At 40.3% G+C, this 21,735-nt stretch overlaps 1 protein-coding gene across 2 annotated transcripts in view; it reads right to left on the bottom strand.

The window, feature by feature from the left end:
* Window positions 1-21,735, bottom strand: part of doc2b (double C2-like domains, beta) — a 169,422-nt gene that overhangs the window by 53,601 nt on the left and 94,086 nt on the right. Inside the window, exon 3 of one of the 2 annotated variants that reach the window (XM_057820225.1) lies at window positions 5,848-5,871. The exons of the other annotated variant lie outside the window; for it this stretch is intronic. Coding sequence (XP_057676208.1) covers window positions 5,848-5,871 — 24 coding nt within the window. The remainder of the gene's footprint in view (window positions 1-5,847; window positions 5,872-21,735) is intronic. 2 annotated transcript variants of the gene reach the window in all.

Here is a 21,735-nt window from a genome sequence, read left to right as displayed (position 1 = left end):
TGGATAATAATAACAAAAATTAATTGAGATCTGGCGTCCACAATGTTTTTTATGAGAAAAGGTGTGATAATTTTTAAAAAAAATAAAAAACAAAAAAAAGTAAAATAAATTATGTAAGGATGAATGTTTTTTGTAATTTTTTTTTTGCTCCAGATAATTTGAGACCTGTTGGATTACAGGGAAACTATTAACTCTTACAGTGCCGTTGGCGATGAAAGACGTCCAATCATGTGGCTTTTTTTCATCGTTTTAATTTAGATTAGTTTATCATTGGTAGCTATTCAATCCATTTGAACTGGAGGACTGGCAGCGAAATATTCCAGTTCTCCTAGTTCAAATGGATTGGACGTCTATCTTCGTCAATGGCAGACAATGCGTGAAAAGAATCATTTGCTTCCTGCAACCTCTAGTTCAAATGGATTGGACATCCATTGCTGTCGATGGCACTGAATAATTATCAATAACTTCTCGGAAAAATTTGATTTCATCCAGAGCGCAGTGTTAAAGAAGGGGTTTTAAAACCGAAGCCGGGGGCGCTGATTTTGTCTTGGGGAGCACCTGGGGTCTCAGAAGCTTGACGAGAGACCCCGAGTGATGGAGGCGGGTAATGTGGCGAGCCGGGCAGATGGGTCCAACTCATCACCGGCGATGCCGCCGAAGAGGGGGAGAGGAGTTACGGCTCGGGGGTCGCATGGGGACGGGTTGATGGAGACTCATTTATTTTGCCTGGGAAACACAGAAGGGAATGGCGGCCAGGCGGTGTGAGAGCCAAAACGGTGGTGGGATGCAACCTTATTTATTTATGAATTATTTATGTATTTGTATTTTAAAGTTTATATTTCATTCTATTTAATTTTTTATTCATAATAACAAAGAAAAAAGAAGAAAGCCCTGCTGAAAAAACAAGGCCTAGATTTATCTCGTTTGCTACCATTGACTGCGATCGACGTCCAGACGTCTCATGAGAATTAGGTATCATAATAGACCCCAATCACGTGACGTCACAACTCCGCCCCCCTGACTAGAGCCGCCATATTTTCCGTCAGCTCATCGTGTTTACATATTACCGCTACGTACATTCCTCCTATTTCTGCGTGTTTTTCTGCTTGTCTAAGGAATCACCGCCTAGTAAACGAACCCCAAAACCTTCCTGACAATCGTTAACATTGATTAATCAAAATGGTGAAGGCATGTGTGGTGGTTGGTTGCAGTAACAGAGAAGATAAACGGTCATTTTAGTAGTTGCTGTGTGCCCATTGTTAAAAGGGAAAATCTCTAAAGCAGCACGGTTTGTTTATCTCGGTCCATGATGCGTTTGTGTCGACAGCCGTCAGACTGCGGCGAAAACATCAATATGATGCCAACATGATCGTAGACATCATCAGACAGAGACTACGAAGCTCTTCGCCATGGTCGCCTAGTCAGAAGGTGAGCGCAACAACAGGTGTTGTGCCGAAAAATAGCCGCCCTGCATGAAATGTCCCCCCTGACAGGAGCGCCCACACGGAAACGACTTTCTTGTACTGTGAATATGTATTATTTTACACTGCTTGAACTTATAAATGTCATACCTGTGTGATTGTCATTGGGATATGGTCGTGAAAACCTGTAGACTAATAAATTTCTGTTCAAAGATGGTTATGTGGCCCAGTCCACGATTTGTTACTAAAATACAGTACTAATATTTTGTGTAATTTAATTGTTTAAAACTGATCTTACAGTCGTAAATCCATTACTGTAATGCTTCCATGAAAACATTTGATGTTTTCACGTCGATAAAGTGTTATAAATAAGCGCTCCCGTTAGGGGGGACATTTCACGCGGGGCAGATATTTTTCAGCACACACCGGCACGTTGTCGATCAAGTTTCACTTTACAATCGTGACAACGGTGACGCTCAGCTGACCAAATGTCCACCAATTTTGGGTACCCGACTCCTCATCGTGACATAAACTGGAGTATGATTGGAAATTTTGTGGTCTCAGGACAAGCTCTGACGCACGGGACGGAAGGAAACATCGGTTTGGGCATCAAATATGGATCTGGCGACTGGATCGACCGAAGCTTTTCCAAATAACGGCTTTTATGCAACTCATCCAATGAGTTTACAGCGTCTGGAAGCACCTGGGCCATAATTTGCAAGTGAATCACCCCTTTAGAAACTACGAGCATTGACAATATGGACACACAATGACGGACAATATGGCGGCACAATACAGCGATCACGTGATTGTGTGACGTTGGTGATTGGGGTCTATACACTACGATTTGCGATACAAGACTCACAATTATGCTTATCTCACGATACGACAACAATTATCCATACAAGTGTCAGGAAATTATTCTACAATATTCTACACTAAACAGTAAATAAGCTCTTTTCATCCCTCTGCCGTGAATTGAAATGAGTATCACAAGACATCCAATCGTTTGAAGTAGAATTGTCGGTTACCCTATAATATCGGCCGATATAATCATGTTAAAAAAATATCAGATAACATTTTTTGGGCCTAGTATGCATGTTGCCTTCAAAGTCAATGTTGAAGCCTTCTGCCTTTCTACAAGGGTTGGTCACAGCTTACCACAGCAGTTATGCTTATTGACCATTAGATGTCTCCAAATTAAGATGCTTGGGATTTATTATGTGAGCAGACTATTTGCATTAATGGTGCAAAAATTAAATGAACAATAAATGATTGAAAAATAATGAGTATGTTAAGTCCACGACCGCATACATCGATACCGATTTGATATCAGTATTGAATTTTTGGATTTGGACAATATTATGATATCAGTTAAACAGTCATTATCAGACAACTGTAATGAAGTTTGCTCATTCGCTGCCATCCCTCCCACTTCAAACGGATTAGACATCTATGGCCGTCAAGGGAAGCCAATTGGTTAAATTTGGGGCATTTCAGGTCCCGTTCTGTTGATTTTGTGTTACTTCTTGTTGATTTTGGGGCATTTCTGGGTCACTTCCTGTTGATTTTGGGTTACTAAACAGGAAGTGACCTGTAAATGCCCTAAAATGAACAAGAAGTGTTGCCGTTTATGGTTTTTCGGGGTATTTACAGGTCACTTCTTGTTGATTTTGGGGCATTTTTGTGTCACTTCCTGTTGATTTTGGGTTACTGAACAGGAAGTGACCTGTGAATGCCCTAAAATGAACTAGAAGTGGTGCCGTTAATGGTTTTCAGGGGTATTTAAAGGTAATTTCTTGTTGATTTTGGGCATTTCTGGGTCACTTCCTGTTGATTTTGGGTTACTGAACAAAAAGTGACCTGAAAAAGCCCTTAAATGAACAAGACGTGGTGCCGTTAATGGTTTTTTGGGGTATTTACAGGTCACTTCTTGTTGATTTTGGGGCATTTCTGGGTCACTTCCTGTTGATTTTGGGTTACTGAACAGAAAGTGACCTGTAAATGCCCTTAAATGAACAAGAAGTGATGCGGTTAATGGTTTTTCAGGGTATTTCCAGGTCACTTCTTGTTGATTTTGAGGCATTTCTGGGTCACTTCCTGTCGATTTTGGTTTACTGAACAGTTGATTTTGGGTTACTGAACAAGAAGTCACCTATAAATGCCCTAAAATGAACATTAAGCAGTGCCGTTAATTTATTTACAGGTCACTTCTTGTTGATTTTGGGGCATTTTTGGGTCACTTTCTGTTGATTTTGGGTTACTGAACAGAAAGTGACCTGTAAATGCCCTAAAATGAACAAGAAGTGCTGTTAATGGTTTTCCGGGGTATTTACAGGTCACTTGTTGTTGATTTTGCGGCATTTCTGGGTCACTTGCTGTTGATTTTGGGTTACTGAAAAGAAAGTGACCCCGAGATGCCCAAAAATGAACAAGAAGCGGTGCCGTTAATGGTTTTTCAGGGTATTTACAGGTCACTTCTTGTTGATTTTGGGACATTTCTGGGTCACTTCCTGTTGATTTTGGGTTGCTGAACAGCAAGTGACCTGTAAATACCCTAAAATGAACAAGAAGTGGTGCTGTTAATGGTTTTCAGGGTATTTACAGGTCACTTCTTGTTGATTTTGGGTTACTGAAAAGTTGATTTTGGGTTACTGAACAGGAAGTGACCTGTACAAGAAGTGGAAAAACGGACAAAAGTCAGGCTGATTTCTTTAAAAGGGCATTTCGGGTGATGCTGTATAGCTGGTAAGGCTTTCTTAGGGGGTGGGTGGCTCAGTGGTAGAGTAATTGTCCCCCAACCCAGAGGTTGTGGGTTCGATTCTCCGCCCTGATGAACACGTCTAAGTGTCCTTAAGCAAGACACTGAACCCCACGTTGCTCCTGGTGCTGCGTCACCAGTAGGTGGATGGTGTAAAGCGCTTTGAGCGCCTTGAAAGGTGGAAAAGCGCTATATAAGTGTAACACTATATAAGTGTAACACCATTCGTTTAGGGGGTTCGGCCAGAGAAAAAACCTGCTGCTGGGGCACGCAGGTGGGGATGGTCACGTGCCGTTGGTGGAGCGGGTGGAGGGTTTGGTGGTTTGGCAGGACCGAACCAGAGTAGCCCACAGTCTTGATTTTGCCTCGTTTGGCTATTCTGGCATTGGTGATAGCTTGCTGTCTTTGCTCCTTGCCGATTTCTATATTTACAGGTCACTTTTTGTTGATTTTGGGGCATTTCTGGGTCGCTTCCTGTTAATTTTGGGTTACTGAACAGGAAGTGACCTGTACAAGAAGTGGAAAAACGGACAAAAGTCAGGCTGATTTCTTTAAAAGGGCATTTCGGGTGATGCTGTATAGCTGGTAAGGCTTTCTTAGGGGGTGGGTGGCTCAGTGGTAGAGTAATTGTCCCCCAACCCAGAGGTTGTGGGTTCGATTCTCCGCCCTGATGAACACGTCTAAGTGTCCTTAAGCAAGACACTGAACCCCACGTTGCTCCTGGTGCTGCGTCACCAGTAGGTGGATGGTGTAAAGCGCTTTGAGCGCCTTGAAAGGTGGAAAAGCGCTATATAAGTGTAACACTATATAAGTGTAACACCATTCGTTTAGGGGGTTCGGCCAGAGAAAAAACCTGCTGCTGGGGCACGCAGGTGGGGATGGTCACGTGCCGTTGGTGGAGCGGGTGGAGGGTTTGGTGGTTTGGCAGGACCGAACCAGAGTAGCCCACAGTCTTGATTTTGCCTCGTTTGGCTATTCTGGCATTGGTGATAGCTTGCTGTCTTTGCTCCTTGCCGATTTCTATATTTACAGGTCACTTTTTGTTGATTTTGGGGCATTTCTGGGTCGCTTCCTGTTGATTTTGGGTTACTGAACATGAAGTGACCTGTAAATGCCCTGAAATGAACAAGAAGTGACCTGTAAATACCCCAAAAAAACCATTAACAGCAGCAGAGGGCCAATCCACTAAAACTATTACGTTAGATTATTCAATTTCTCCTAGTCAAAATGAACTGGATGCCTAGCGCCGTCAATGGCAGCAAATGAGTGAATGAAGACACTGTTCTAGTGGAAAATTTTGCTAGCAACTATTAGTTCCTTCTTTTTAAACAGTGACACCTTTTCAAAACGATATTTCGATTCTTGGCGGGAGCATATCGATAACCTTTTGGGACACAAAATATTGCAATGTATCACCATTTTGTCACACCCTTAATTAGAAGTCTATCGCTGTCAACAGCAGCAAACGAAAGAAGCGGGAGTGAGACCATAGAATAGATTCGGGTTGCGTAAGGTGAGGAATCACAATGAGAGAAGAAGGAGGGGGTTCAGGGAGGGTTCAGGGGTGGGATGTCAATCAGGGTCCATGGGCGGTTGTGGGTGCTTGCGGAGATAAGACGGAACGATTGAATCAAGGATTGGAGCTCGCTTATCTCAAAGGCTTACCTTCTTGTACCTGGGAACAGGAAGCTGTTTTTTTGTGTGTGTGTGTGCGTACAAAAAACACCACCACACGGATGAAAGCATGCAAAAAAAAAAGGGAGTTGGGGGGGAAGACAAAAGAATTAGGAGAAACAGAAAAGTGATGGTAATATAAATTAAATGACTTTTTTCAATTCATTTTTGATTGAAACACAAAATAGATTCATTTAATGCTCATATATGTGACATGCCAAACACAGGCTAATGGAAATTAACACTAAAATTGACACAGAAACATAATCATTCACTCGCAGCGACCCGATCATTTCAAAACCTGCGATAAGGCGGGGATGACAAAAGACCTTTTGATAAAAAAAATGTTTTGTGTTCTCTGGCTGGCGTGAGTGTGGGTGTGCAGGGAAAACAAAAGGGCAAACCTCAGGAGATAGAGCCCAATAAAAAGACAGCACCTGGCGTGTCAAGGTAGGTTGTAGCGTAGGCGGCAAGGAATTAACAGGTCTCGGACCTTTCATTCAACGCTGATACCATGTCTGACTCATGGATGTGAATAAGAACAGCTTTTGTTCTTTTCTATCCCTCCACAGGTCCGTTAATACCAATGTCAACTTCTAAAAAAAAAATACAATGCTAATACAATACTGGAGCACAGCAGGGCACTGTCTTAAAAGCAAATTTTTAAGGACTTATCTATCATAAAAAGACAGAAATAGTGCTTTAAACTATATATAATACAAGTTTCTGTTAAAAAGTGATGTTTTTTTGTTTTGTTTTCAGCCATCAGTATTCAAAATCAAAATTGAGACATCCCTTGCTGATCATCAGTTCACCTCTGCTCGTGCTTATCAACTTCCATCTCTCCTTCACTGGTGGGTTGTGACCTAAAAGTGGTTTACGTTGCCTAGGTGGGTTACCTAGCTTACCTATCTCATTCCTCCTGGCTGCGAGCAAATAACTTTCTAATATCCATTTGTAAGAATAATGTTGTTTGAGTCAAATAGAAAAAAAAAAAAAAAACATCTTGTTACAGATTACAGGGACTACAGTAGAGCTGAAACGAATACTCGAGGAACTCGAGTAACTCGAGTTTAAAAACTCCGAGTAATTGTATTCACCTCGAGGAATCGTTTAATTTTGTTAGCTCTAAGCATCATGTTTTGCCCCGACTACTTTTAATGCGGGACAACGCGCTGATGTCACGTGTGAAGAGGAAGAAGCAATAAAAAAATATAAAAAACCTTTCTGCAGCCGGCAGCCGCTTCAAACTACGCAGACGTTTCTAAAAACTAGCCCGCATGATGTTACGGTGGTAGCAGGTAGCATCTGATGCGTCTCATAGATATCACATGTATGTTGAACTAGATCCGAAATGACAGAGTCAGCGGTGTTAGTAAACAGCTGCCATCTTAAAGCAGTACAATTCTCAGCGCTAATAAGATTAAGTTACTGTCACTCGCTCACGTAATGTTAGCCATGCGGAGGGCTAGGTTTCTATTAGGACCACTGTTGATGCATGGCTAACGTGTCTTACATACAGGCTTTATTCAATCTGTGAAAACATAGCGCTGTAGAGTGATGATAGTGTAAAATGAAAATATGATAAAGCTAACTGTCAATTTTAGCTCAGTAGTCATTGCTGGATAAAACACCAAGTAGCACTGGTCCCTAATGTGCTCTAATACGGCAGGTCTCATACTGTAACGTTGACAAAGAGTCACCCGCTTCGTTAGGTTGCAATTATTGCTTTTTTGCGAACTTGTGGAACGACAACAACAACAGGGAGGCACGTCTCTCGCGCTCCCGCACCTCCCTCACCCCCGCACGTCACGCGGTGCATTCAGGAACGCATGCAAATATCACCGCCATATTATAACCTGATATGTTACAATACTTATTCTGAACACTGCAAAAACTCAAAATCCTATCAGGACTTACAGTGTGGACTAACTTAAAACTTAACTAGAATTTAAAAATGGCTTGACACAAATTGAAATTCAATTGAAACACGTGGGAAAAACACCTAAGTGTTTTAGGTGATGTGTGTTATCAAGCGTAATGGCATTTTTAGGTAATGTATATATATATATATTTATATAGCTTTTTGGCAACAAACACTCCAAGTGGGTCTGGCGTGCCACGAAAGATGCGCATGCTGAAAAGCACCTCATACCCACAGTGAAGTATGGTGGTGGGTCAGTGATGCTGTGGGGCTGTTTCGCTTCCAAAGGCCCTGGGAACCTTGTTAGGGTGCATGGAATCATGAATGCTTTGAAATACCAGGACATTTTAAATCAAAATCTGTTGCCCTCTGCCCGAAAGCTGAAGATGGGTCGTCACTGGGTCTTTCAGCAAGACAATGACCCTAAACATATGGCCAAATCTACACAGAAATGGTTCACCAGACAGAAAATCAAGCTCCTCCCATGGCCAAGGGGGTTGTACAAAGTATTAAACCAGAGGTACTAATAATTGTGACACACATTATTTGATGTCAAATAATTTTTTCTTTATGTGGGATTTTTTTCCCCCACTGAATAAATGCACTTGTATTGAAGGTTGGATTTTTCTCTTTTTTTCCATTAAGGTCCCATATTATTTGAATAAAATAAAAATATTAGAAGCTAAAAAACACATCTTTTTCAGGGATGCCAATAATTATGGAGGGCACTGTATTACCATATCAAGGAGCCATGTGCAGATTGTGTACTGTATATGGAGTGACTCGAGTAATATGACCATATTAAATCGGCGCATTCTTAAGATTATGTTACATAGAACTAAAACTTAAAACAGTATTTTATTTTATTATTGTTTTTTTTAACTGGTGAAATTCATACTGTTGCACTACAGATCAATACTGGGGCACTTGCCTCAATGAAATATGTCTGGCGACGCTTATGCTCCAGAGGCATTTCCACTTTAAAAAATGAAATTTAGTTATCCAGTCAATCATGATCAGGGGGGATCCACCAGGGTGGCAACTGGTACTCTAAAGACAGTCTTGCCACCCCAGTCTGGACTGATAACCACCAGGCAATTTGACATCTCCTGCCATCAATTTGGTAGTGGTGTCGGTAAGGATCCTTATAACACTTTTTGTTGGGTCTACACACGATCTCTTAGCAAACGCTGATTCAATATATGTACACATCTGCCACATGTTGACATTGGGCATGTACCGTTATGAGATTCTGCGGGTATGATAACCTTATGCAAAAAAAAAAAAAAACTATCACAGTTACAGCTCTAAAATGTGTTACTTTAAGATATCTGGGTTAAAAAAAAACTTCTTTTTCCATTGAACAGGATTTTTATTTTTCAAAATAATAGCAAATTGGAACATAAGTACAGTATAATGTTTAGTTAAAATAAATTAAAATAATAATAATAACAAATATTCTAAATAAAATGAAAATAAATTCAGCCCTTTAGGTGAGCGTTAACCCACAGCTTAACATTATTTTCATCAGAACAAAAATATTTGAATTATTTTCCATAAAATCATGATTACATTATACACACGCTCTCTTTCTCAACATAGACAGTTGACAGAGAGAAAAAAAACACCACCTGTTTTACCACTGCTAGACACACTAAACATGCTGGAGTTAACTCTCGTAGCTGGTGGGAAACGCTCATGATAGTGCTTACTAATCTTAAATTTTCTATAAATGCGAAATCATATTGGAGGTAGGAGTGGGAACCTCTTGGTACCTCACGATACGATACGATTTCCGATACAAAGCTCAAGATGATCTGACGATATGGCGATACAACGATTATCGATACATTGGTCAGTAAATAATTTTAGGATATTTTGCAAACAACTAAAAAACAGAAAAACAAGCTTCTGCTGTGAATTAGATTGAGTTTATCATGAGTAGAAGTCCAATCCATTTGAACTCCCACTTCAAACGAATTGAAAGTCTATGGCCGTCAGTGGCAGCCAATGCCAGGCACTCAGGTAATTTTGGGCCATTCAAGGTCATTTACCTGTTGATGTTCAGTTACTTCCTGTTGATTTTGGGGTATTTTATGGGTCACTTCCTGTTTTTTTTTTCGTTACAGAACAGGAAGTTCTTTAACTTCCTGTTACAGAACTTAGTGTAACTCACTTCCTGTTTTTTTTAAGTTGCAGAACAGGAAGTAACCTGGGAATCACTCAAATGAATAGGCAGTGACTCAAACTCAAGAGGAAAAGACCTGTAAATGCCCTAAAATGAACCGCAAGGGAACTGTAAATGCCCTGAAAATTGGACAGAATGACTGAATGCTCTGGTTTCGAATGAATGAACGCTCCCAGTCTAAATGGATTGGGCGTCGTGCACCGTCAATGCAGCCTAAGAGTTAACTGAGACACTATTTTGGTAGCAACTTGTTGGTTCCTTTTTATTTTTTATTTTTTGACATTGGCACCTTTTAAAAACGATATCTCGATTCTTGGCAGGAGCATATCGATAACCTTTTGGGACACAAAGTATCACGATATATCACCATATCGATATTTTTTCACACCCCTAATGGCGTACCGCAAGCAACACGTCACTTCCGTTCATTAATATTCATGACATTAGCTACCGTTGCTAACCGAGGACAAGCCATCGTTTGTCCCTAATAGGAAATGAATGGAACTCGTGTACGAAGGAGACGTTTACAGCGCTAAACCTTCCAATTCTCTCCGAAAATGATGTGCCTGGTGCCAAATTGACTGGCATAGATGTGGAAGAACATAAAAATATTCAGTTAAAGAGATGGCTTTAGTGTCGAAGGCTGAAAAAGACGAAAAAAACGAGCCGACCTAAGCATAGCTTTAGCTTATTTATCGCCGCGACTGACAATGACATTCTCCCGTTTTAACAAGCTATCCTTTACCATCAGCCCTGTCTTTCTTACATATCCTCTGGTTGTCCTACGTCTCTTACCGTTCTTGGGGGTAATTTAGTTAGCTTTGTGTAGCGATCGCAAATGCTACTCAGTGACAGCCAACGAACACTTTTATTTTTTCATTGATAACACATCTTAATCCTATAATTTATTTACACTCCCCCCTTACTAAAGTTGTTTTTTTTTTATATATATATATATAACAGAAACAGTAACAGTGGCAGTCAGATACCATTATAATTCTTTTCAGGTCATTCATTGTCAGACAGAAGCAGTACGGCACAACGTTACGCTAAAAAAATAAGTTAAAAATATAAAAATGGCTTACCTCATTGTCCTCTGAAAGACCATGCCAACCCAACATAATGTTTACTGCATATGAAACGTGAATGGATTCGCTGAGCTGGTGTTAAAGTCCGCGCAAGTTGATTCGGTCTTCACATTTTTTCCTCCCGAGTTTTTGGTTTCCGGGAACGTATGAAGAAAACATCCTTCATGGTCGTAATGTCTAGAGTCGTTTCTACAAGTTCCAAAAAAGCAATGCGTGATCGGCATGTTGGTTTTTGAAAGATTACCGGCGAAAAGTAGCACTTTTTACGTTGGGTCTATGCGAGGGCGGGTCTATAATGCCCCACTTCGGCTTTACTTCCGCTTTACGATGCGACGTCACGGTCTAAAAATAGCCTGCGTGCGGTACGCCATTGGAGGTATTGCCTCCTCAGCAGCCACCCTCCGCAAACGTGTTTTTCATGTCGGTTGATATGCTCCTCTAAGCTGCGGCTGTCTGTAACTTTTCGGTAGTTAAAGTATTCCCATACCAGCTATTTCGTTTTCTTCGACGGGGGAAAAAGTTAAGGAGTTTCAACTCATCCAGCCATTGTGTAGCGCAGCTGACTCACTGACACTGAGCAACAACCAGTGGGGGAGGTTTGAGACTCGCAGCTGCAAGCGAGGGATTTCTACCTGCATTTATAGTACATAAAAAATAGCTAATACCTTAGGGACGGTATGACGGAAAATGTTTGCTGTTTTGAAACTGACGTTTTAATACCATGGTATACCATGAAACCGGTTATCGGCACATCCCTAGTTGACACTCGTGATGTAACAATTAATCAATGTGGATCAAATATGTTGATTTGTTAAGCACAATTTAATGTATTTCGATCAGAATGCAAAATGAATAAAAATTTGATATGCTGTTTCATGGAAAAAAAAATCTTAAAAAAATATTTCATCAACAAAATTGTCATACGCATCAAAATATTTGAATGTTTTATTGTTTTTATGTAAATTAGAACTGATTGTGGTAAATGTAGGGCTGTCAAATTTATCACGTTAACGGGCGGTAATTACTTTTTTAAATTAATCACGTTAAAATATTTGACGCAATTAATGCATGCACGGAATGACCCGTTCATGCATTGCCTCAAACAGTTTACAATGACACGGTTTTAGCACATTGGGAGCGAAAAGGCAGAGAAATGCGAGTGGACACAGTCTTTCATTGACGATCAGATCATCTTTTTCTAAACACGCCTAAGTGAACACAACGTAGAAAATATTGTATACCATTTGCCGCTACTACTGACAGTCATGGTTGCACAACTTCCCAGCATGCATTTGAGCAGATCAGTTAAGTCACTACAGTATCATTTAGTGAAAGCACAACAAAAATAATATTCCTATTGCTCAAAAAAATAATGTTCATAAAACGAAAAGCGCTCAATGCAAAGAGAACTGGCATTCCCAATCAAAATAGCTATGCAAAATACACATAAAACTTACTCAGACTTTGCCTTGGCTAGATCTCTTATTAATTTAAAACTCGCCATTGAAACCTTGTAGTGTATTTTCAATCAGTACTTGTCTTTCCATTCCAACAATAATTTACAGAAAAATATGGCATATTTTAGAGATGGTTTGAATTGCGATTAATTACGATTAATTAATTTTTAAGCTGTGATTAAATCAATTAAAAATTCTAATTGTTTGACAGCCCTAGTTAAATGTCTTCATAATTTTGTATTAAATCGATCGAAGGCCCTTGAATGGAATCATTGCAGAATATCGTATCTTTGTCCAAATAATCGATGATGTATGATAACATCATTAAATACTTGCAACCCTCATAAACTTCAGCACCACCCCCCTTCCACCCCATTAATATTTTTCTAGATCCGCCCCTGATTATGACCCACAAAAAAAAGTCTCAAGAATCCATTCCAACAGACGAACAGGAAGTCTGCCATTTTGGTTTAAAATTGCCATTGTACACTTATTTGGGACATTTTCCAGCTTTCAACGCCAGTTCAATTTAGGAATATGAAAACTAGTAATCCAATCGTCAGTAGACCCACAAAAAAAGTCTCAAGAAGCCATGCCCTAAACCACATAGGGAGTCTGCCATTTTGGTTTGAAGTGGTCATTCACCAAAGACTAACTGTTCTGCCATGTTCAGTTCCGATTGCTACCAAACGCGTGCAATACTTAATGATGAAGCGCTTCATTTTCTATCTCTGCGTGTAGGCTGACTCATCGTAAAACGCCAAACTCTTCAAGTTTACAAATGAGAAGTGGAAAAAAAAAACATCCTTGATTTCATTTCCTCGAAAACCCGCTTGACCAAACAAACCACTTCGATTTGGTGCTGATTTAATTAGCGCAACAAGAAACAGAGCAAGGGAGCCCGGCGGGGGCGGTGTGTGTGTCGCCGTGGTACGAAGCATTTTTGCTCCGTGGAGCACTCAAAGACAGACGGGGGAGTGGAAATAACCTCATTTGTTTGAGAAGGAAAAAGCAGGGAGAAGGCAGGGGTGGTAATTGCTTTAATCAAGGCAAGTCGCAGAAGTGCCATTTTGTGTCTTTGATGCATTAGCATGTAAAATACGTGCTAATTGTTACTCATGCCCGGTGAGTGTGTGTGCCACCAGATAAATTGAGTGGTGCGTAAATATCAAGTCAGGCCGGAGTCTTCGTTTGACTGCGTCCTCAAGTTATCTAGACAGCGGACCAAGAAACCCGAAGCGGCTGGAAAATGGAGACGATAAATCAACAAGCCTTAATGCCAACTTGGCCGCGCCAAAGCTACAATCTGGAACGACACTGAGAAAAGAGATGGCCACAGAAATGGAAGCGGCTGCCTTTGGACAGGGGTGGCAAAAGTATTAAAATGCTGAGGGGGAAAAAAATGGAAAATTTGAAACGGTGATCACCTAGTAAACAGATTATTTTGTTTGTCTTGAAGTATTTCTACATACACAAGTACACCCAAGGGTATATACAGTGGGGCAAATAAGTATTTAGTCAACCACCAATTGTGCAAGTTCTCCTACTTGAAAAGATTAGAGAGGCCTGTAATTGTCAACATTGCTAAACCTCAACCATGAGAGTCAGAATGTGGAAAAAAAAACAGAAAATCACATTGTTTGATTTTTAAATAATTTATTTCCAAATTAGAGTGGAAAATAAGTATTTGGTCACCTACAAACAAGCAAGATTTCTGGCTGTCAAAGAGGTCTAACTTCTTCTAATGAGGTCTAACGAGGCTCCACTCGTTACCTGTATTAATGGCACCTGTTTTAACTCATTATCGGTATAAAAGACACCTGTCCACAACATCAGTCAGTCACGCTCCAAACTCCACTATTGCCAAGACCAAAGAGCTGTCAAAGGACACCAGAGACAAAATTGTAGCCCTGCACCAGGCTGGGAAGACTCAATCTGCAATTGGTAAAACGCTTGGTGTAAAGAAATCAACTGTGGGAGTAATTATTAGAAAATGGAAGACATACAAGACCACTGACAATCTCCCTCGATCTGGGGCTCCATGCAAGATCTCACCCCGTGGCATCAAAATGATAACAAGAACGGTGATGCGCCGCCAGGGACTCAAATCCTGCACTGCCAGAGGTGTCCCCCTGCTGAAGTCGGTACACGTCCAGGCCCGTCTGTGGTTCGCTCGAGAGCATTTGGATGATCCAGAAGAGGACTGGGAGAATATGTTATGTTCAGATGTAACCAAAATAGAACTTTTTGGTAGAAACACAGGTTCTTGTGTTTGGAGGAGAAAGAATACTGAACTGCATCTGAAGAACAGCATACCCACTGTGAAGCATGGTGGTGGAAACATGTTTTGGGGCTCTTTTTCTGCAAAGGGACCAGGACGACTGATCTGTGTAAAGGAAAGAATGAATGGGGCCATGTATAGAGAGATTTTGAGTGAAAATCTCCTTCCATCAGCAACGGCATTGAAGATGAGACGTGGCTGGGTCTTTCAGCATGACAATGATCCCAAACACACAGCCAGGGCAACAAAGGAGTGGCTTCGTTAAATAAAATAAAAATGAAAATTGTGAGGGGAGGGGGGGGGGGGCAAACCTCAGTTCGCTACAATTCTCACAGTTTAATTAACGTTAAGACTAGAAAACACATACAGGAGGACACATCTCTCTAAGCAGCTTCCTACTCGAGTTTTACAGGTTTGCAAATTCGCACAGTTTAATGTTATGCTAACTCTGATGCAAGTTGAATTTTCAGTAGCAAAATTAGTGGTGTGTTCCACCCTCCACAGTATTTGTGTCTTTTTACATTATGTCTCCTGTACTGCCTCTACACCTACGACTGCAGTCTAATCCACAGGAGCAACACCATCGTCAAGTTTGCTGTGGTTGGACTAATTTCACAGCAAGATGAAGCAGCCTACAGAGAGGTCAACGAACTCTCAGCCTGGTGCTCAGAAAACAACCTGGCCCTGAACCACCTGGTACGGGAGCTGCACTGCTGCAGACAGAGAGGCTTTAGAGGACAATCAAGGCAGCGCAGAGGATCATTGGCTGTCCTCTCCCCTCCTTGATGGACATCTACTCCTCCCGGTGCCTCAGCAAAGCTCTAAACATCTTTAAGAACAACTCATATCCTGGCTTCCAGCTGTTTGAACTGCTCTCATCTGGTAGACGTGATAGGTGTTTAAAAGCAAGAACAAACAGATTGAAGAACAGTTTCTTTGCTGAAGCCATCTCCACCCTGAACAGCCATATGTAACACCACATCTTCCAATGTCCAATATTCGTTTACATACATGCAATATACTATGTGCAATACTTACTAGGCCTGTCGCGATAACAAATTTTAGTGTGCGATAATTTATCTGATAAATTATTGCGCTATGCGATATTATTGCGCCCCCCCCATTTTTTAAAAACCAATTTACAATAACACAGTGAGAATACGGTATATATTAATAGATCAAGTACACCCATTTAAATGCGATATTTACTCTTAAATTCAAAAATACTTTTTAAGAAATCACAATCACAAATACAATCACAATAGACCATGCCTCTTAAGTAAAAGGCAACAATATTAATACCGCACAGAAACACAGAATAAATAAAATGTGTTTTTCAAGAAAAAAAAAATGCACGTAATAACTTAAGCATTTAGGCCAATAAAAACGTTTCCCCTCATAGCTTCTGCTATGGTGCTCCATAAGGATGCAACGATACAGTTAAGTCACAGCTCGGTACGATTTTCAATACGGGGGACACTATTTTCGATCCGATTCAATACATTTAATGCTCTGAAAATAAAATAACAACTGTATTTTTTTTGTTTGTTTTTTTGTTTGTTTTTTGTTTTGCTAACGAGCAAAAATTAAATTGCCATCATATAAACATGCATTTTAGTGCATAATATTTATGTGCTTACTTCTTACTGATCTGAAGAAATTTTGTATAAAAGCGCTGAGAACAATGTTTACTGTTTGTAAAGTGCGGCAGGACACACTGTTGATTGCTACAGCTCTCTTAGTAGCTAGGTTTACTACATGAGCAAGACATCTTATTTGTGGGAATCCATCTGTGTCACGTACTGAATTAACAATATTTGCACTATTATCTATAGTCACTGGTATGGATTAATTTGGCCTTTTTAACTTCCATTCAGTCATGGCGGTTTATAATTCATCAATGATGTATGTGGAATTCGTGTCCCATAATCACTCTGGGCTCACGTAGCCAATGGCATGGGACGTAGCACATCTAGTTTGCTATTTCATGATATCTAGTGTGTGCGCGCGCATTAAAAAAAGTTAGCAAACGCCACAGTCACGTCTGCTCATTTCTGCACAACACCAGCATATGACAATCGACTTTCATAAACAGGACGAGTTTGTAGCACAGCGCTCTTAATTTGCCACTCAATGTTCATCATGTCCATTCAGATGTCTGTTGTCAAAGCGAGGTTGTTCGTAGCAGCCAAGTCGGTAACAATGTTTTGGCGGACTTCTTTGTAAATAACCGGTGTTGTGCTGAAAAATAGCCGTGCTGCGTGAAATGTCACCCCTGACGGGAGCGCCCACACGTCAACAACACCGGCACTCCGGAGATGTCCCGCAGTCAATCCGGAGCACTGACGTGGCCGGTATACGTTGAACAATAGGATATAATGGGAACGATTGGCTCCAGCGCTATTTTTTTGGCGGACCTGGACATGCATTTTGCGTATTTGGTAACAAGGAATCCGAACTTTTAATAGCACGTCTGCCGCACGATAAATCGCAGCGGGAGAATTACCGCCTTCATTTTTATTTATCGTGTGATAAATGGAAATATTGCATATTGCGACAGGCTTAGTACTTACTATGTGCAATATTCAATGCTTCACTGTCAACTGCTGCTACTTAACTTCTATTCACACATATTCTATGTGCAATACTTATTTACGTGCAATATTAATGTGCAATATTCAATGCCTTAACTATCAATTGCTGCTACTTCAATTATTTGCACATCCTGAACATAAGACTACCTCATACACATTCTATATTTACTTAGATTTTATTCTTTTATTCTTGTAGTTTTGAGATTTTTACTTGTCCTGCACTGCAAGGGAGATGCTACACAATTTCATTGTTCAACTGTATAATGACAATAAAGGACTAGCGAGTTTTTTCACATGAAAAGATATACTTAAATATCTGCAGAAATGCGAGGAGTGTACTCACTTTTGTGATACACTGTAGTGTTTTTTTCTATTGTAGTTTCTTGTTTTTGGAGACTTGACTTCTGGTATGCTAGTTTCTTTCCCTATTGAGCAGCGGGTGCCGCTGAGCCTCTCCTCCATCACATAGCACACGCAGGCGGACACACTTTGAGCTTCCCAACATTGAAAGACCACTATCCGTACTGGTAGTACGGTAACACTTCAATTAATACAATGAGGAATGACCGCTATTTAAATAACTTTCACGCAAGTGCTGCTTGCAAAAAAGTTGGGTCGAAAAGTTGGTTATTTCTTCTGTACAAAGATGGTATCAGGGTTTTTTCCTGCAGAGAGTCAAGGTCGGTGGCTGTGGGAGTATTTTTTTTTTTTTTTATGATAAAACAGAGTTGCTTAATCATGTCAGTTGAGATGAATACTGTGCTCCATGGAAAAGGCAGCACTTTCATGACTCATAGTGAAACAGATTATACTGGCATTAATATGGAAGATACCAGGAAAAACCCCTGAAGCTTTTTTTAAATTGTAACATGGAATTTGGTTGGCATGTCTATCATGAGTAGACCCACCAAAATAGACATTAGAATTCTGCAATAATAGCTTAAAACTGCTATTTTAGTTTTTTTTTTCTTTTTACTTCCTTTGTAAAATTCACCTCATTCATCACACGTAGCTGTATCAAATTATAATCAATATAAGCATTTATAATAATACTTCGTCGTAGCTCTCAATTTGTTCATTCATTTTAACTGAGGCGGTTCAGCGCTACGTAAAGTACGTTGCAACTAATTTCGCAAAATTAGCATTACTGCAACCATACATACCATGGAATGGAATGTAAAGATACGTTTTTTTCTGGGTAATATTATGACTTTAATCTTGTAATAAATGGTAACACTGTGACTTTTTTCTTGCAAAATTACGTAACGTTTTTACCCATAATGCAGGGTGACCCCCCAAAAATGGGAACTTTTAAAAAATCCACTCTGTATTACGTAAATTGACATCATATAACCACATTTTTCTCCAAATATTACGAATTTAATCTCATGACATCACAACGTATGACTTCATTCTCATAATATTACAATATTATGACTTTATTCTTGTAGACCTAGTTTTTAATTTATTTATTATTATTTATTTACTTTGGCTTTAATACTCTGTTCGTAATTCCAAGGAGTCCTTTATAGTAAAATGTGGTACGAATCAAACTAGAATCTCATGCACTTGACAGAAAGGATGCCATAAACACTAAAGCCCGGCACAAATCCAGGTTCCCTTAGCAACATGATGTTTGGTTGGCACGTTTATCATGAACTAGCAGTATAGCCCAGCATTGCTTGGGTTTGTGTAACGTGAACACAATACAACCGAAAAGCAGATAAAACGTGCTTTCCTTAGAGATGCAGCTGTAATGTAATAATAGTAAAAGGACACCATAAAGGCAGGGGTGTCCATACGGTCCTCAACGGCTGCTATGGGTCCTGCTTTTTGTTCCTACAGATTGAGTACAGACTGTTTAACCACTGAGGTTTCTGCTAAAAGAAGCAGCAACTGACCACAATCAACTCATTACACTTGTAAGATACCAGATTGGTGCAAGGGTGTCATCCTGTTTTGTAGGAAAGAAATCCTGCACCCACTGCGGCCCGATGTTGAATAAATTGGGAACCTCTGCCTGCAAGGGGTTGCTGGACAAGGCAGATTAAAAAAAAAAAAAAAGCAATGGCATGCACCATTCTCAGCCACAATTACCATACGAACAGTACTGCATGAATATCCATCCCAAATGAATCCCTTAGTAATATTCCGAAGAATTGTACCGTAATTTTTGCACCATAAGGCGCATCTGACTATAAGTCGCCACCCACCAAATGTCACACGAAAACGGCATTTGTTCATAGATAAGCCGCACTGGACTATAAGCCTCAGCTGTCCTCACCATATTAGGGGATATTTACACCAAAAGATATTAACCGGTAATGTTTTATTTGACAGCAGCATCATACGACTGTCATAAGACATAATGAACGACCATGAAGCTTTGAACCAATTGGCTACAAAGCTTTCTTGCTTCAAGAAGCTTCATTTTGCCATCCATTGGGGGAGACAGTCAACCACTTCTGCCACCAACTATCAACACTGTTGTTGTCCAACATGCCTCCTAGCAGGCATTGCAGCGCTACAGATGTAAATAACAAACAAAATTGTGTGCTAATTATTTCTTCAGTTAGTGTTCCAGTTGTTTCATTAAGTTTAGAATTAAATTTAAAATCCTCCTTCTTACATTTAAGACCATTAATGGTTCGGGGCCATCTTATCTCACCGATGATCTGGTTCCATAACACCCCAACAGAACACTCCGTTCTCAGACTGCAGGTCTACTGGTAGTTCCCAGTGTCTCTAAAAGTACAGTAGGAACTACAGCCTTTAGCTACCAAGCTCCGGTCTTGATTCCATAATCACCTTCCAGTTAGTATTAAAGAAGCCGACAGTCTGTACATTTAAGATGAGACTAAAAACGTTCCTATTTTACAAAGCTTATGGTCAGGCTAGTTGAAATCGGACTAGACTCACAGTTCAGTCTAAGCTACACTAGAAGCTATAATGCTGGGGGAAGTTCAGCCACTGAGTCCTATCCCCTTTTCCTCACTCTACTTACCACTTGTCTTACTCTATTTCTCTTTTCTAATTCTAATATGTAGTTGACTATTCTCTTCATCACTAGTCACCCGGTGTCCCCTTTCCCCCCTCCCCTCGGGGGAGGGGCTATTTTTCAGCCGCAGCCTCCTGACTATCCTGACCCCTGGCTGGATGGACGTCCTTGTTGCCCCCCCGCCCCCGTCTCATCTGGCTGGATGGACCTCCTCTTGTTTCTTCATTCCATTGCATCTCTACAAACTGGACCTCCTGCTGCTAATACTCACCATCAGTCGTGGTGCATCTATAGCCTGTCCATCCTGGGAGTGGATTTCTCCTGACTGTGGTTCTCCCCAAGGTTTCTCATTTTTCCCAAATGGTTTTTGGAGTTTTTCCTTGCCGACATGGAGGGTCTAAGGATGGGGGTTGCCCAGGACTTGAACTTTATTAATTCATCTTCTGTTTCTGACTGTTTATCATATTGCCTCTGCAAAGCCCTTTGAGACAACCTTGTCGTGATATAGGGCTATACAAATAAAATTGAATTAAATTAATTGCTAGCTATGGTATTTGGTAACTTTATTTGACGGTGGCGCCATAAGACTGTCATTAGACAATCATAGCTATGACATTACACTGTCATGAGCATTTATGAATGCTTATAACAGATGTCATTTAGTGTTACCCGGCAAATTATCTCACTTTTGAATGGATGTAAAAGATCCAAACTGGGAATAAATGGTGTTAGTAACATAATTTGCCGGATGACACTTCATGGCATCATGAGCATTCAGTAATGCCCATGATAGTGTCATGTCATAAATATGACGCCACTGTCAAATAAAGTGTTACCAAATACCATAACAAGGAATTAATGAAACAACTGGAACAGTAACTGAATAAATAATTAGCACAGAACATGAACTTTGATTGTTATTTACACCTGTAGCGCTGCAATGCATGCTAGGAAACGTGTTGCCTATTAAGCCAAATAAATAATCAAATAAGCCGCAGAATACGAAACAAAGGAAAAAAGTAGCGGCTTATAGTCCGAAAATTATTATTATTATTTTTTTTAATCCAGCATCTTGTGGAGTACTCAAAACCACAACATATCATCAAAGCACAAGGGCGTAGGTTTGCATAGGGACGGTAGGGACACAACACCACCAAATTTTTAGGATGCTCAAATTCTCCCCACCAACTTTTAAGCAACCTTATTTGCATTATATAATAACTTCAGGTATACAGGTCATTTAGATTGTCTTCTGTTATATTTTGTAAGGATATAATTCAATTGACCCTACCATTATTAAGTGAATTACAGTACTTTCAATATGTTCAACCTTACATTGACCCCTTTTC

The sequence above is a fragment of the Corythoichthys intestinalis genome, chromosome 18, assembly GCF_030265065.1.
Source record: "Corythoichthys intestinalis isolate RoL2023-P3 chromosome 18, ASM3026506v1, whole genome shotgun sequence".
Taxonomy (NCBI): domain Eukaryota; kingdom Metazoa; phylum Chordata; class Actinopteri; order Syngnathiformes; family Syngnathidae; genus Corythoichthys; species Corythoichthys intestinalis.
The sequence above is the reverse complement of the archived record's forward strand: the minus strand, read 5'-3'. Positions and strand labels throughout refer to the sequence as shown.